The 16,148-nt window shown below is 48.3% G+C and overlaps 4 protein-coding genes across 4 annotated transcripts; 2 read left to right on the top strand and 2 right to left on the bottom strand.

Annotated features, from left to right (window-relative positions):
• Window positions 1-189: 189 nt before the first annotated feature.
• EYB26_003637 (uncharacterized protein) lies at window positions 190-1,994 on the top strand (the record flags this gene model as incomplete). Its single annotated transcript, XM_054262931.1, has 5 exons — window positions 190-666; window positions 716-1,478; window positions 1,525-1,592; window positions 1,639-1,825; window positions 1,879-1,994. The coding sequence occupies 5 exons, from the start codon at window positions 190-192 to the stop codon at window positions 1,992-1,994; spliced, it is 1,611 nt and encodes a 536-aa protein (XP_054118906.1).
• A 402-nt stretch (window positions 1,995-2,396) lies between these two features.
• On the bottom strand, window positions 2,397-3,487 carry EYB26_003636 (uncharacterized protein; the record flags this gene model as incomplete). The annotated part of the gene is made up of 4 exons (XM_054262930.1): window positions 2,397-2,495; window positions 2,549-2,757; window positions 2,806-2,905; window positions 2,957-3,487. 4 exons carry the CDS (start codon window positions 3,485-3,487, stop codon window positions 2,397-2,399), a joined length of 939 nt encoding a protein of 312 aa, XP_054118905.1.
• A 286-nt stretch (window positions 3,488-3,773) lies between these two features.
• EYB26_003635 (uncharacterized protein) lies at window positions 3,774-8,603 on the top strand (the record flags this gene model as incomplete). Its single annotated transcript, XM_054262929.1, has 4 exons — window positions 3,774-4,179; window positions 4,230-4,525; window positions 4,571-8,237; window positions 8,299-8,603. 4 exons carry the CDS (start codon window positions 3,774-3,776, stop codon window positions 8,601-8,603), a joined length of 4,674 nt encoding a protein of 1,557 aa, XP_054118904.1.
• Window positions 8,604-10,781: 2,178 nt separating this feature from the next.
• Window positions 10,782-14,313, bottom strand: EYB26_003634 (uncharacterized protein; the record flags this gene model as incomplete). The annotated part of the gene is made up of 3 exons (XM_054262928.1): window positions 10,782-12,978; window positions 13,029-13,188; window positions 13,281-14,313. The coding sequence occupies 3 exons, from the start codon at window positions 14,311-14,313 to the stop codon at window positions 10,782-10,784; spliced, it is 3,390 nt and encodes a 1,129-aa protein (XP_054118903.1).
• Between the last annotated feature and the right edge of the window lie 1,835 nt (window positions 14,314-16,148).

Below are 16,148 nucleotides of genomic sequence, written 5' to 3'. Positions count from 1 at the left end.
TTATAGGGTGATTGATCATTGACTCTTGAGTGTTTGAAACAGAGTGGCACCGTGTTGTTTGTTGAAACCAAACTGGAAGCTTACGTAAGGTCTCTGCCTCTGAAGACTATATAAGGCCCTCAGCTCCCTCGTCTACGACATTGCTCACTGCATGGTTTCTGGTGAAGAATCCCCTTCTTTGAATCATTCATGGATGCCGTTAACATTTATGGAATCGCCGTTGGCGGCATCCTGTTACTTCTCATTGTGGCTCGTTTGAGACCCGCGCTCCGTGATTTAGCTCGTGTGCTCTCTATTGTGGTGTCGAAATATCTCGTTTATCCTTATCTGCTAAATCGTCATCGATGGTTCGGACCTTGGACCTGGGCAGGCATCATCAAATGTCTAGTGTACGGCGCTTCGAACTGCGTTGTCATCCTGTACAATGTCCACACATACGAGGAGGCTAGTATTCGGGCAGGCAGACTTGCTCTTGTCAATATGACAGTCCTATTCATGGCTCCTCAGCTGAGTGTCATAGCAGACATCCTTGGAATTTCCCTAGAAGCCTGCCAATGGATACACCGTGCAGCTGGGTGGATGACTTGTGCTTTAGTGACGACTCATGTATTGACAATTCAGCAAGATGTCGACCCTAAACAAGGGGAGATCCTCTTTGCAATTATTGTAGGCAGGTTCCTCCGCTATCAAGATGTCAGAGCTAACTTCTATTTAGGGCGCTGTCTCGTTCGCAATGATTATAATATCTACGTTTCCGGTCCTCCAGACGCGGATCTATGAAGTGTTCTTGCGAACTCATCAAGCCCTTGCAGTCCTATTCTTTTATTCTATTTGGCGCCACTTGTCCTCGGGTTCCGTCTTCCCGCGACTGTATCTCTACGTTCCGTTGTCTATCCTCTGCTTGATCACTGTCTTTCAGGTTGGAAAGTTTCTATACCAGAACAGCTTCCTCTCATCCCGGCCAAAGCCGCGTGCAACAGTTACCTGCAGGCTGATTCCGCCACCAATCGCCGGGAATAAGGAAGGCGCTGGAAAGGAAGAGGAAAAGGATACCGGCCGCATCATAAAGATTCGTGTCACTCTGGGTAGGCCTCTCAGCATTGCTGCCGGTCAGTGTATTCACTTGTGGATGCCCTCGGTGAGCCTCGGTTCTTGGATGCAATCACACCCCTTCGTTGTGACCTCTTGGTCACCAGAGAAGCAGACCACGCTGGAATTATTTGTCCAGGTCCGTCGAGGATTCACTGCAGCTTTGCACCAACGAGCCTCTGCCAGCGGATCCGCTTCGTTCTGTGCGTTCGTGAGGGGTCCGTTTGGGGTCAGCCACTCCTTAAGTCAGTATGAGACCGTTGTTGCTGTGGCCAGCAATGCTGGTATCGCCGGCGTGGTCCCCTATCTCAAACAGCTTCTCTACAGCTACAATACAATGGCGGGTCAAATCCGCCGTCTGCATCTCGTGTGGGAAGTTGACACCCTAGGTAAGCAATAGGCACTTATACACACGCACAGAACTAATCGATATAGATATGGTGGTTGAAGCGCAGCCTCTACTCAATGATCTTCTCAAAGACGACAGTCTTGCCAATGGCTATGTGAGTCATACCAGGACCCTTGAGGATAGAGTCTAACAACTTGCAGATATTTGAAGTATCGATCTACACCGAAGCAGCCCACGATGACGGAGAATCCTTCGGGGAACACAACCGTGCTTTCCGATACCATGGGAAGCCAGATTACAACAAAATCATATCCACCGAAGTGGCAGACGACTATATAGAGAGGATTCCAAGCACTCCAGAGCAGACAGGGGAGATTCTAATACTGAGTACGTCTTTGATATGGCCGATAACTGATCGGAATACTAACATAGTAATAAAGCTTCCGTGTCTAACAGATTGAGGGATCATTTGAAGTCTGTCGTTCGTGGGTACCTTGGTAAGAAAGTTACTATGCAGGAAGTGGACTACCGGCCGTCTGAGATTATCGCACAGTGATTATGAGGTAATACTGTTTCTCCAACCTAAAGCGTTCATTAGTTTATTAGTTAGTAGAGATATATAACAATTCCATGACGTCATGTTCCTGTTTTAAAAACATGATCGACCTTGCATATCATAGCGGAACGGCTAGACCCACATTGAGAACGACCTGATGACATTAACATCCAGTTCAGGCCCGGATGTTTGAAACCGAATGCTTACTAAGACAATAGTTCACTAACGTAACTGTACAGGATACAGTAGCTATCATATGGAAACATTATTTTCACCGAAGATAGGATGACTTATAATGAACAAAGGCATAGTACATGCTCTAGATAGAATTTGCGACCGTTCGTACAATAGGAAGATATGACGCAGAAAGTATTCGCGAAGCCTAAGTTCAGCTATTCACAACTAAGAACTAATAGAATAGAACGTACGTGCAGAAATAAGTGCGAATCGAGCCAATCCGGCTAAATGATCTTTTGAGAATTTCGCGATCTTGAGGATGTACTATACAACAGTTAGATACTCCGTTCTCTGTCAGTGGTGTGATCCGAACATACTTCTTTTAATTCATCGACCGATTCAGCTGTATCTGTCCTTAGGAGAAATTGGAAAGCCAGGGAGTCCATAGACCAGCGGTCTACATTATCGATTCCTTTGGCACCGTTGGACTTGGTATATTTTTGCATGAGCAATGTGGCTATTGATGCGACGGCATCGATTGACTTGGACTGGTCTGGAGAACCCTTCACACAGCAGTCTAATGCCGCTGAGGAGTTTGTCAGCTCTTTCTTCTAGCATGCCGGGTTGCCCTTACCGATCTGAACCGTGCCGTCCATTCCCAGCAGGATGTTGGAGCAAATGACCGCCTGGTGGTCATACCCACATGCATGGAGAAATGATAGACCGCTGAGAATCTTCGCCTAGACTTAGCGTTCTATATTCATATTCAGGGCATGTGGCGTTACCTGTGCAAGTGCGGATAAGACTTGAGTGTCCTGTGGATAATAATCACAAGCGACCAAGTGGTCGAGAGTCACAGGGAGATCGTCAAACACCATGTATACAGAATCTTCGTATGTGAAGTACTCTCGGACGAGCAAGATATTCTCATGTCGAATTGTACGGAACTTCTCTAATATATCTTCGGAATCTTCCTTCTTAAGTGTCCGTATGGCCCTTAACTCCGACGGATAGGTACGCAAGGTAGCTATAGAAACGTCGCCGGCGAGGTCACAGCTGAATATACGCTTGTAGTATTCCCAGGGCGAATCATTCCAGCCACTCAACTGATGTTCGGCTTTAGCTTGAAGCACGGCCAAGGGCAGTCTCAGTCTCTTAGGACCACCAGTTAGCTGAGTAGAAGCTTTTTTATCTATGGTGGTTTCTCCACCATCCGCTCGGGTTTCTGTAAGCCCATCCAATGGTTGATCCAAGGCTTTGACCGAGGCACTGCCAGAGGAAACAACAGCAAGACTCTGAGATGGTTTGTCCGACATAATAGACACAAAACCTATAGCCACAGAAAGGCGTTCATTACGTAGGGTGGACCGAACAGGGAGACGGAGCATTTATACCTGAAACCTTACAATAGACAAGAAAGGAGACTAAGTCTGTGAGCTTCAAAACAGGGAGATGTAGAAACGGTGACATGACTCATCCATGCGTTTCGCATCAGTCGGCGTCAACGAAATTATAAATACCCCGACGTGCCAACCCATCACTTCTCGCAATTTCTCCATCGTCATTTTCTTGAGAAGCACACGTCGATCACACTAAGCTGACATGGATCGTTCTATGTTCAGCAGTACAGAGCTACGGTTGGCAAGAGAACGACGTCTTAAATTTCAGGGCACAGCAAAGATCAATATCAGCCAAATATCCCTACCTTCCGAGTACAAACCGGACAATGTGGAGAGGCTGCGCCGTATCTTTGACAGTGAAGATTGCGACCGATTATCATTGCCAAATCATGTCGTGGCGACCATCTCGAGGGAACACCTCATGAGTGCCCTGAGTGGCAACGAGGTAAACGCCAACGCTTTGATGAGTCAGCCGCCAGATAGCTACGTCGCCCTCGAGTTTCCGATTGGACAGGTGACGTGCCTGCACGGACAGCATCGTTTGAGAGCGGGAAGGGAGTTCTTGGCACCTTATGACCGGTGGTGGACAGTCGATCTATATTTAGACGGTGGGTCTAGATTCCTCATTCATTGTTACTGGGTTCTGACTCTCGACGAGACATCAGTCGGGAGCTTGAGACAGAATTAACGGATGAATATGCTAATGAAGCGACCCCGACCGATGGCGAAGTGTATCGCAAAGTCCGTCAGTATCAGTACGAAGCCAGTGCTCGCTTCGAAGAGCGATGGCTGTCTCGGCTAACAGAAAATAAACAAAAGCGGATGCGACAACTGTCACAGCGGGAAAATAGTTTGACCCGCTCGGCTTTTGACTCGTTGCTGCCAATTCCGGGTCTCTGGAATGGGATGAGTATTGGCAACCTTCCTCGGGTCATTGCCGTGAAGTGTGATGAGGTTCGTATTCCCTCAGCACCATGAGACTGTTGCTGATGCAATCAGGAAATTATTCACTACCTCTGTTTTATCAAGGACTTCTGGTCATCACTAGTTGAACATGACCGATCTCGGATGGAGAAGATTGATTGTATGACTGTGGAGAAGCTCCAGCTTCTGGTTCCAGGAGGGTTGGACCGGACCAAAGTTAAAGGCCTCATGCTCAGTGGTGAAGCATTCCCAAAATTCAGCCAGGCAGAACGCAAGTCTATCTGGAGGGTTTTGCGCCGTCGCGGTGAGATTGTCCCATCGCTTCACACTTTTTTCAAGGACCTTTCTTACCTCGAGGTCACATCGAGCTGCCTTGGACGATTAGTCGACCTCGCGGCCATGTGCAAGCGCACTATGCGGTCCGCCATGAAGCAGATATACAACCCCGCGAGACATGGTCGCGGTCGCTATCAAATGCAAGTGTCCGAGACGGAATTCCGATCATGTTTCGGGACGGTGGAAGAAGGCAGAGAGAGTGGATATCGACAACTCTGGCTCTTTGCCTTTCGACACTACCTCCAGATGCCGAAAGCGCGTCAGAAAGAGAAGCGACATGCCAAAACCAAGTTTCGAGAAGCCAACGATGGAGTCGTGCACCGAATGGCATCCCTAGCCCTTCAACTAGGATTCGACTCACCGCAGATCCGACGTCTCATAGACGACTCGCCAGATCGCCGGCTTGCGCTGGAAGCGCTTCTGAAGGCGCGTGACCGTGATCAGTATCGATACGATTCTATCGATATGCTTGTCAATCAGATCGTGGCATGTTTTAACGAGGCCGTTCCTGTCGAGATTCGAGACCGTCGCGCCTCAGCTCCTTTTTCCACCATCCCCAGACAGAGTCGATGTGGGAAACCCAGCCTTGAGACTCACGAACAAGAGCAGAACTTTCTCTTCCTTGATCAGATAGAGAGCCAACCATCGGATGAGTCCGTTTCCGCACTCTATGTGAGAAGATGTGTATATTTCGCTTTCTTTGGTCGACCGTCTGAGACTCCACCAACTCCCGTTGACGAAGACCATTCAACCCGCCATAGCTCCCCTCATCCGCCTCCGTCGCCGCTGTTCGTCCCTGAAGAACACAATCCGTCGAACGACCACCAGATGACGGGGTTCTCGGATCATGTGATTGACAGACCTGACACGCAGCATCGGAATAGTAGACGCGAGGAGCGGCGGGAACGGCGACAGCGGCGGCGGCAAGAGCGGCAGACTCGGCGACGGCAGAGAGAGTCTCGCCGTCAACGAATGTCCAATGGTGGACATGAAGGCGGACCGGCCGCCAGACCCCATTCTGTAGACCAAATCCATGGGGAATCAAGTCGCGTGTCTTCCGGAAATATCACGGAAGTGGAAATCGACGCTGGGAATGAGCATGAATCTACACAGCCAGACGACGCAATAATAGAGGAACTGAGAGGTAACGCACTCCCCGCTAACCAGACGCTGGTTGACCCATCGGTAGCGGAACCGATTGAAATCGAAGCCGCGCTTGAGGAAGATTCTCATGGGGCGGACACTCTTGATGATAGAATGGTGCCAGAGCTCGTTATCAATGATACCGACGACAATCCCAGGCCGCACGGCTTCACGGAAGCGAATACACCGGGAGAGTTAGACGAAAATGTGTCCCCCACTCGACAAGAACCTGATCACCTTGGAGAACTGCCGTCAGGTCATCTTACAGAGGATCGTCAAGCCGTTATTAGCGCCTTCAAAAAGGATACGGCTGGTCGACGACGAGCCCGACCCTCAGTACTCAAGCGGACGGTCAAATCCAGACGACAGGCTGCGGCACAGACCCGTCTCCGCGGAAAGAAATATCGTCTGACGCAAGTAGATATAAAGCAGGGGCATAAGTTCACCTCCGATACAAATCTCCCAATCCGAAGTCCACTCGATGACGTTGTAGCGGAAGAGAGGGCTCAAACGCTTGCGCAGTTAGAAGAGCGTCCAGTCATCTCCGAATCTGCTGTTGCAGATCATGCTGATCTTCCCCAAACGTCACCCCCCCCTTCTGTGCCAGAGTTCCTTGATAGAGTGCGCGAGCCCGAAAGTCCAGTGGAGGAGAGTCATGAGCCCACCAACATTGGGGAAGACCCGTACGAGACAGCAATAGAGGACCGTATTATGACGCCAGAGATAATCATCCACGAGCCGTCTCCTGAGTTGAACACCCCCACAGAAGCAAATACACCACCGCGAGAAGTGGCTAACGGCGAGGCTCTAATTCGACAAGAAGAAGACGACCGTCTTACAGAGCTTCCCTCCACACTCCGCTTATCAATACAGGACAGGGCTGCTCGACTGCGATTAGCCAAAGCCAGACGACAGGCTGCTCGACGTTCCCGACACTTAGGACTCAAGCGATCTGCCAAAGCCAGACGACAGGCTGCAGCACAAACACGTCTTGGTGGAAAAAACCATCGTCTCACGCAAGTCGATGTGACGCAAGGGCATCAGTTCACCCCCGGTGCAGACCTTGGAGCTGAGAATCTGCCTTCAATTGAGGATCTCACCGGGCAGAGCCCACTTGAAGCGGTGGTGGCGGACGAGAGGGCGCAAACACTCGCCCAATTAGAACAGCCTCCAACCGTCTCTGAACCAGCCGTTGCTGATCCTGCCAATCCACCTCTGCCTTCGATGCCAGAATTGATTGCTCGATTGCGTGAGTCTGAAAGCCCGGTGGAAGGGAATCACGGAGATGATATTGGGAATTCTCCGCAAGAGCATCCTCAGGAAGACCTGCGGCAGGAACGCAGTGAACGGCCGAGCCGAGAAGCTGCAAGACCAGAAGTACTGACTGATGACAGAGAATCCCGTCGAAAAGTCCCGAGAGACAAGAGAATCGCCGAGGAAGCACGACGTCGACAGGATGCCAAGCAGCGGGCAGAGAATACTCCGCGAGCAGCCCAGGAATTCGAAAATGACTTCACTCAGACTCAGAGCGAGGACGATCTCTTCAATGATAACGACAATGGTGAGCTCGCCCCACTTGAAGGCAATCATACTCCTCCTCCTGCTGCTGCTGCTGCTCGTGAAGCAAACCAGGGACTTCCATCAACAAGCTCACCAAGCCAACCTCAGAAAGCTGGGCGAAAACAATTTGCTCGGCCTGCTCGCCAGGGTCCATATCGTCGTCCGATCGAGAAAAGCCCAAGAGACCGGGATCGACCTCTCACACAGATCAACATGCAGCTGACGGCTTCCGATCAGCCTCCCATTGCCCCAGGAGATCCGCCACTGCCGGCCGTTCCTCCAAGTGAGCCGCCGACCGAGAGCCCGTCCAACACGCTGCCAGTTCCCCAACCCCCTGATCGTAGTGTCGAACGCAAGAGGAAAGCCGCCAACATGATTCGAGAACGGCGGCCGCCCGTTGTTGCCAGTCCGTCCAATGACCTGGTCATCTTCCGGGTCTGGACTGGGACTCGGTGGACGGAGCGGACGAAAGTCGTTGTCGAACCGTCTGATCCCCTTCGCTGCGAGCGCGAAGCAAAGCGCTTCGTAGAAGCGTACCATGCACAGCTCCGAGACGCGCGGCTGCGTATATTGATGCCTTCACAATGCCTTCAGTCGGCTCGACAGGATGGGAGCCAGTCCGTGTTTCTGATCTTTCCTGAGGATCGGACTATCAACAAAGACATGGAACAGGCGGCAGCAGCGTTCATAGGCTTCACACGTCGTTAGTGTTCGCCACAATGTTACTCCATCATGTGAGGCCGTATGGAAGCCTCGGCCACGAGACCGCATCTCGGCGGCTCATTCGACTCCATGGCCTCTGGGGCGCCACGGCGGTCGCCAGTGGGCTGGCTGGGCTCTATGGCCGGGGCCATATGGCCCAGGGGGCGATCAGGACGGGTCTATGCGTCCATGCCCAGATGTACTTGGCTTCAAGGACCCCGCCTACCGTCCACTGCTCTACGTCTACATCTACATGGCCCTTACAGACACGGAGACTAGTCTTTACGGCGGATCAGGGCATGAGGCTCTCGACCAGTGTCCTACTACGACCTACGGCCAGCCCAGCCACATGGTAACCGCATCTTAGAAATCCTCACCTACGCCTCTCGCGATCAGGAAACGGCCGATCTAGAATGTATATCATCTTGAGATGCGTTTACCAGGTGTCAAGGGCGCCTATGATTCTTTTGATCCTAGGAACGGATTCCTAAGACGCAGAGTTCCAATGTAGCGACGGTTCTCACAGCCTAGATAACGTTACTCTTCTAGAATTTTCCATTTAATAATCAATACCCACCTTGCTTTGAACTCCTGCCAATAAAGGATTAGGACCCTGATCGACAGCGGAGATTCGATTCGAAGCGCTTTGATACTCCGCTGGTGGACCGAGGGACACAGTTAATTGGATGGCACCGTGGTGACTAACCACTCTGTTTGTCTTTGATTCGCACGTGGGTGAATTCCCTATGCAGGCTGCATCGAGAAGGAACTAAGCTCTGTCTCGTATAGTAGTAGTAGTAGTGGTAATCAAGTTTATTGTCCATATGGAGCTTCACTAGCTATGACAGACATCTGGCTATGGTCCCCAGTCTATTATACAGAGAGGCCTTCTAGGGCTATATTCACATAACAATCATTAGATGGGAAAGGGGAGCTGTCGCCGTTCCCTGTCTCGTGTAAACACATGGGACAAGTCACAAACGCATTAAAACTTCTGTGGTTACATCTACGTAGTAGGTGGCCAATATGATCTAACAGATAAGCATTTTTTGAGGCTCATTACCATTTTTTGCCCAATAGGTTTATCTATTCCTAAGAAATAGGTTAGATCCTTCATTTCATAGTTCATCTGCAAGTAATCTGTAGTACTAAATGGATCTGGTGAATCTGAATCCAAAAAAAGAAAAAAAAAAACTAAACTTCATCTGAGACTGATGACTTCCTAAAACCCATAATGACCACTTCCAATCCGGCAGCCGATAACAACAGATCCTGGAGGTTCAGTGAGAGTCGCCGATACACGAGGCCGGAAATCCGGTGGAAGCCATAAAACTCTACGTCCATTAGGTCCACCCGCTGTAATCCATGTGTTGTCATGGTTGATCCCAAAGCCTAATCTAGTGTAAAAATGGCTATTTTAGAAGTACTGGCACTTTTGCCCCACTTAGCGCCATTTTAACATAGGCAAAGTCTTTTGTCAGAACCTCCGTAGGAAGCAAACATATTGCAATCGCATTTATATTTCACAGCACACCAGCTACTCCAAGCCTTCATCCTCTACAAATGGGCGAAGACAAGATCCCGCAAACGACCGGCCGAGCTTAAACTCCGTAGAGAACTCCATACAACGATCGAACGCTTACTATCCTCCAAAACCATCTTAAAGTTACTATCCAGAGATGGTGTACCGCTGTCACAACTACCGCTTCGGTCACTTATCCCAGTAGTTGTTATTGCCATCAACATCCCTCTTCTACAGAGCACCTTAGCATCGTCACAGCCAACCAGCATTAAGAAATCAGAAGAGAGAATACTTACGTGCTATAAAACACATTAAGATCGTTACAGCCAGCCAGCTCCTAGAAATCAGAAGGGAGAACACTTACACCCTATAGAACACATTAATATCATTACAGCCAGCCAGTTCCTAGAAATCAGAGGGGAAAACACTTACAGCCTATAAAACATATTAATGTCATTACAGCCAGCCAGTACATAGAAATCACAAGGGAGAACACTTACGCCCTATAAAACACATTAATATTATTATAGCCAGCCAAGCTCCTAGAAATCAGAAAGGAGAATACTTACGTTCTACAGACAGATTCGAAACCTCCTTCATGTTTTTACTCTCTCTCTCTCTCTAATTTTGCCCCACTGCGGAGACACTAGCTATAAGCATAATGGAAAAATGTATTTCACTTACTATTTGCGTATGTTCCGTACGTACCTGTTACAATTCAATAAGTGACCGGTCCGACATTGAGCCGAGATATCTTGGCAGTGGGCCAAGTATCCAAACAGGAAGAATCTGTCCTTTTAATTTGCTTTCTCATCCACGCCTGACAATTAAGCTCTCATGTAAATAGCAGTGCGTATTCTAGTATAAATTCTAAGATTGAACATACTTCTAGACAACTCCCGCCGCAAACTAAAAAATGAGAGCAATCAAAATTGGAGGTATTGTATTGTTTGGTCAACCTGCGGTATGACGAATACGGTGGTCTATAAGCCGCGTTTTCCACTTAGCTTTTAAGTACTGAATTTACACACTCTTAGTGCTAGCGAGTGCTCGTCGATGCATGGCCTCTGCCTCCTCATATTTTCCCTGACTTTCAAGCACTAAGCCTAGATTACTGATACTGGTCAGTGTGTCAGGATGTTCAGTGCCAAGCACTTTCTCTCTGCTAACGAGCGCTCGTCGATGCATGGCCTCTGCTTCCTCATATTTTCCCTGACTTTCAAGCACCGAGCCTAGATTACTGACACTGGTCAATGTGTCAGGATGTTCAGCACCTAGCACTTTCTCACTACCAGTGAGTGCTCGTCGATGCATGGCCTCTGCCTCCTCATATTTTCCCTGACTTTCAAGCACTAAGCCTAGATTACTGATACTGGTCAGTGTGTCAGGATGTTCAGTGCCAAGCACTTTCTCACTACCAGTGAGTGCTTGTCGATGCATGGCCTCTGCCTCCTCATATTTTCCCTGACTTTCAAGCGCCGAGCCTAGATTACTGACACTAGTCAATGTGTCAGGATGTTCAGCGCCTAGCGCTTTCTCACTACCAGTGAGTGCTCGTCGATGCATGGCCTCTGCCTCCTCATATTTTCCCTGACGTCGAAGGACTAAGCCTAGATTACTGACACTGGTCAATGTGTCAGGATGCTCAGCGCCAAGCACTTTCTCTCTGCCAGTGAGTGCTTGTTGATGCATGGCCTCCGCTTCCTCGTATTTTCCCTGGCTTTGAAGGACTAAGCCTAGATTACTAACACTGGTCAGCGTGTGAGGATGTTCCGCACCGAGCGCTTTCTCACTACCAGTGAGTGCTCGTTGATGCATGGCCTCTGCCTCCTCATATTTTCCCTGACTTTCAAGTACCAAGCCTAGATAACTGACACTGATTAGTGTGTCAGGATGTTCGGCGCCTAGAACTTTCTCTCTGCTAGCGAGTGCCCGTCGATGCATGGCCTCTGCCTCCTCATATTTTCCCTGACTTTCAAGCACTAAACCTAGATAACCGACACTGGACAGCGTGTCAGGATGTTCAGCGCCTAGCACTTTCTCTCTGCCAACGAGTGCTCGTCGATGCATGGCCTCCGCTTCCTCGAATTTTCCCATAAGGTAAAGATACCAACCACATCGATTAGTAATAGTCGACACATTTAAATGGTCGTCATCATCTAACCGCTCAGTGAAGCGAATCGTCTCTTTCAAATGTGGAAGGAGCATTTGGCAAGATGCCGATGTTTCATAATCCCCACTGGGAAATATTGCTTTCATCACTTGTACGCTTTTTTTGGCCAAGTGATGAAGCAGGCCTTGTTTCTTTAGCCACTGTCGAGCCGATAATTGCACTAGACGGTGTAAGTCAAATGACTGTCCGCCAAATTCCACACGGACCAGAGAAAAGCTGATTAATGGAGCCATCGCATCCTCAAATTGTAATTGATCCATCCCATCGCTGAGTAACTGTGTCGGAATGCCTTGTCGGTCAAACATACTCATTAATGCCAGCAGATCTGTGGCTTTTGGACATATGCGGCGGATCTGATCAAATGAGATCTGCCATGTAGTGATAACCGGATGTCGGATGCTTCGGTCTCGTCGAAGATCATGAGCATCGTTGTAATTTAGAAGATGCTCTTGATTGGACTCACTTTGTTGAAAGAGCTGCAGGTAAGTCGATAAACTCGTTTGGGGTGAGCGATTCAAAATGTATGCACCAGCTTGTGCAATTGCCAGAGGAATGCATTCGAGTGCGTCAACGAGGAGCTTCGCTTCCGTTTCACATGATTGATCCACCGGAATGCGGGTTTTCAATAGGGTAATAGCTTCGTTGGTGCTCATTGGCTTTACTGGTATCACCTGACCGCGGGGCCCCACTATGTTCCGTGCCACTGTCTGATTCCGGGACGTAACTAAAATGGACCCATGGGAAACATGAGGCAGGTAATCCACTAAAGGCATATTTTCACCGAATATGTTAAAAAATGTATCAATATCGTCTGCATTGTCCAGGATCATCAACCAGTTGCCATTTGTCTCGTCATATAGCCATTTCTTAACCAGCTCGAGGATGTTACATCTCGGATCATCGTGTCCAGGAATCTTTGCTGCTGCTGCAATATCTCGATACCCTTGCTCAAATCTCGTTGCATTACTCGCGTGAACCCAAAATGTCGATGTGTTGGGTGCAGATTCCCGAACTCGGTATGTATACTCAATCGCGATTTGAGACTTTCTGGGATATATTTAGTTTGTCGCATCGTCAATATCTTCCACTTCACTCACCCTACGCCTCCCAAGCCAACAAGTGCGGCACACTTTGAAGTCTGCCCCGTTCTTCCTTGAAGAGCGTTCCTAATACTCATGATGATGTCTTCTCGACCAACAAACATCTCGTCTCTCTCAAAGGGAACCGTTGAAGATGGCTTGGGATGACTTGAGGTTTCTGCTAAAAATCAGGCTCTAATCAGAATTGACATAATAGAGATGCAAATAGTTTCCACCGGTGACTCTCTGACGGGCTAGAGATCAACTTACGTGGCTGCTGCTGAGAACCATCCTGCCAGTATGCCAAGATACATTTCGCACAAGATGCCGCGGTTGCTGCAGCATAGTTCTGCCATGCCTTATTTTTATGACTGTCTGCGTAATCACAAACACCTTTGATGATCACACAGGGCAGACTGTCCCATACTCCAGCACCTTCCATCTCGAATCCAATCACACTCTCCTTTTCAGCCAGTTGATCACGATGCTCACCAGACTTCATCACGGAACTCGCTGACGCGATCGTGCCAATATGAATGATCGGTGCCGGATTGTTGAAACGTAGTCGGCGTCGCGGAACCAAATCTCCTGCACATCCAACCGTCGCACAGTCACTCTTCAATGCTTGCTGACACACCGGATCGAAGCTCGAGTGGCAATCAGCACAGATGCATTCTGCTACAGATTGTTGTTTATAGTGCTTGTGGCGATAAGAGGCTTCGAATAACCGATCGTGGAAAACACCTGGATAATTCCACTGATTTCCTTTCATTTCTTGAAGCATTTTTAGGTATTGCGTGGTTTGCCTTTGTACTTGATCTCTCATTTGTAGAGTTCGCAAAAAGTTCAGGAAGGACCGAATTTCTCGATTAGGCAATCCCGCCGCTTCCGTGACACCTTTTTTCCGTTCGAACCCATCCGGGTACTGTCTGCCAGAATCGTATTCAATCACACTATCGCCGATAATAACGTCGCCCAGGATGATCTCCTTACGATCAGATGCATGCGGTACTCCACCGCAGATTCCGACAAGTAAGGCTAGCTTGATTCCCGTGAAACTGACGGGCAAGACACTAGCGACGCCGGCGGACGTTCGATTTCCCATACCCGGCATGTAAGCCAACACGACATCATGATTCTTTATTCTTCCAGTTATATAAATGTTGGCGTCGCCCACGTGCTTGCCATATATAGGACCCAGCTCATCATAGCGTTCATCGAATAACGCTATCATCGCGTCCGCCTCTAGAGGCAGGGCGCAGATTATCGCAATTTGGAATTCATCACGGGATCGTGGGGGCATCGTTAGACGACTCTTGCTTGTTTGAATGGAAAACGCTCCTGGAGAGCCAGTGATGTGAGTGGACGTATTTTCGCGCTGTAAGAATGGACTCTCATGGAACTCAGCAGGTCATCACTCTCGATGATTTCAAGCGGGGTATCAGGCTGAGAGCGGATTGTGGGCATTGATAGGTGTAGGATGCGAACACGTCAAATGAGTGTCACGTGTGGATCACGTGCAAGGCCCGATCTGTGTGCCACTCTTATGGCTTAGTGGATCCGCGGGTAATCCATTGATCTACGAGAGAAACGTGGTTTGAACATAGATCGGTATGCGGAGACCGTACGCCACAACGACCCAGAGGCTGTGTAAGGTATTGTAACGGAATGGCTGTTTCAAGACAAATTCAATCATGAAAATTGTTGCCTAGCAGAATACAGCTAGCACGTCGTGGAAGTGGGGCAGAATCGAGAGAGAGAGTGCGTAAAAAGGATGAAGCAGGTTTCGAATTTCGTCAAAATAAGGTGCCAAACCCGAAACCTGCTTCACCTCCTAAATACTGATCTGCCCCACTCGTAGGGCAAATTTATCGCTGTATACCATAAATGGTTAGCTTAATACTCTGAGTAATATAGGCGTATTTAATCGGTCACGTTTTGTCTCATAAATTACAAGACCGACTAAAACTGGACAGTTAAAGTGACCCAGAGAGGTTTAGTGCTCTAAGATACGTCTCAAACAAAACAAAACGTGACCAATGAAACGTTGAAAAATACAGTATCCACTATGGCGGCTTGGCAGTGGGGCAAAGAAAAGAGAGAGTGCGTAAAAAGGTGAAGGAGGTTTCGAATCTGTCTGTATAAAACATATTAGCGTCATTATAGCCAACTAGTTCCTAGAAATTAAAGGGGAAAACACTTACGATCTATAAAACATTAATATCATTATAGCCAGCCAGCTCCTAGAAAACAGAAGGGAGAACACTTACACGTTTATCAAGCTCATTTAGAGCACCAAATGCTAGAGCAGCAAAAGCTAACGACAATGCAATAGAGAGTCTCATATTGAAAGAGGTGGAAGCAGATATATAGAAAAGCTAGGTAGTAATAGTGAATAGTTAAATAGAAGTTTGTATTGTATATCGTAAAGTTTGGAGAATATAAGTGGAAAGATGATTAGTTTTTATAACAGACAAGTTATAAGATTTATAAAAGTCTTTGCTTATACTAAAATGGCGCTAAATGAGGCAAAAGTGCCAGAAATACCCATTACATCGCTTCCTCCCACCCTGCGGTTAGAAGTCAGCCCAGGCTCAAATGCCACCCTATGTACACACAGAGTAGGATTTGTGAAATGTGGCCACAGCTTAGTAAGCCTCCTGTTTAGAAATATTGATGATTAACTAGTCTCTTTTAAGATAATAAATCTTTATCACTACCGCTACCTGAAATATTGGATCTTTACTGATTAGCCTAATAAGAAAAGGGCACGCGCTAAGTGGGGCAAAAGTGCTAGAGATACCCACGTCGCTTTCCCCCACCCTAGCTCAAATGCCACTCTATGTACATACAGAGTAGGACTTGTAAAATGTGGCCACAGCTTAGTAAGCCTCCTGTCTAGAAACGGCGGCCAATACATGGGCACCCGGGTGCCCACACAATTTTGGACACCCGGGGTGCCCAATCTGGTTAAGCACCAACATTTGGAAGTTCAGGCGGTTCTGCCGAAACGGTCAACTTCTAACCCAAGTATGTGAAACATCAATCAAACATTATATTAGCCCCCTGTGTCAAAATAACATATCAAATTGCCATCGTTGGGGATGAAAGCGCTGAAAAGTGCTGGATTCAGCGTTC

This window comes from Talaromyces marneffei, chromosome 2 (genome assembly GCF_009556855.1).
Source record: "Talaromyces marneffei chromosome 2, complete sequence".
NCBI lineage: Eukaryota > Fungi > Ascomycota > Eurotiomycetes > Eurotiales > Trichocomaceae > Talaromyces > Talaromyces marneffei.
Note: the sequence above shows the minus strand (reverse complement) of the source record. Positions and strands in the feature narration are given on the sequence as shown.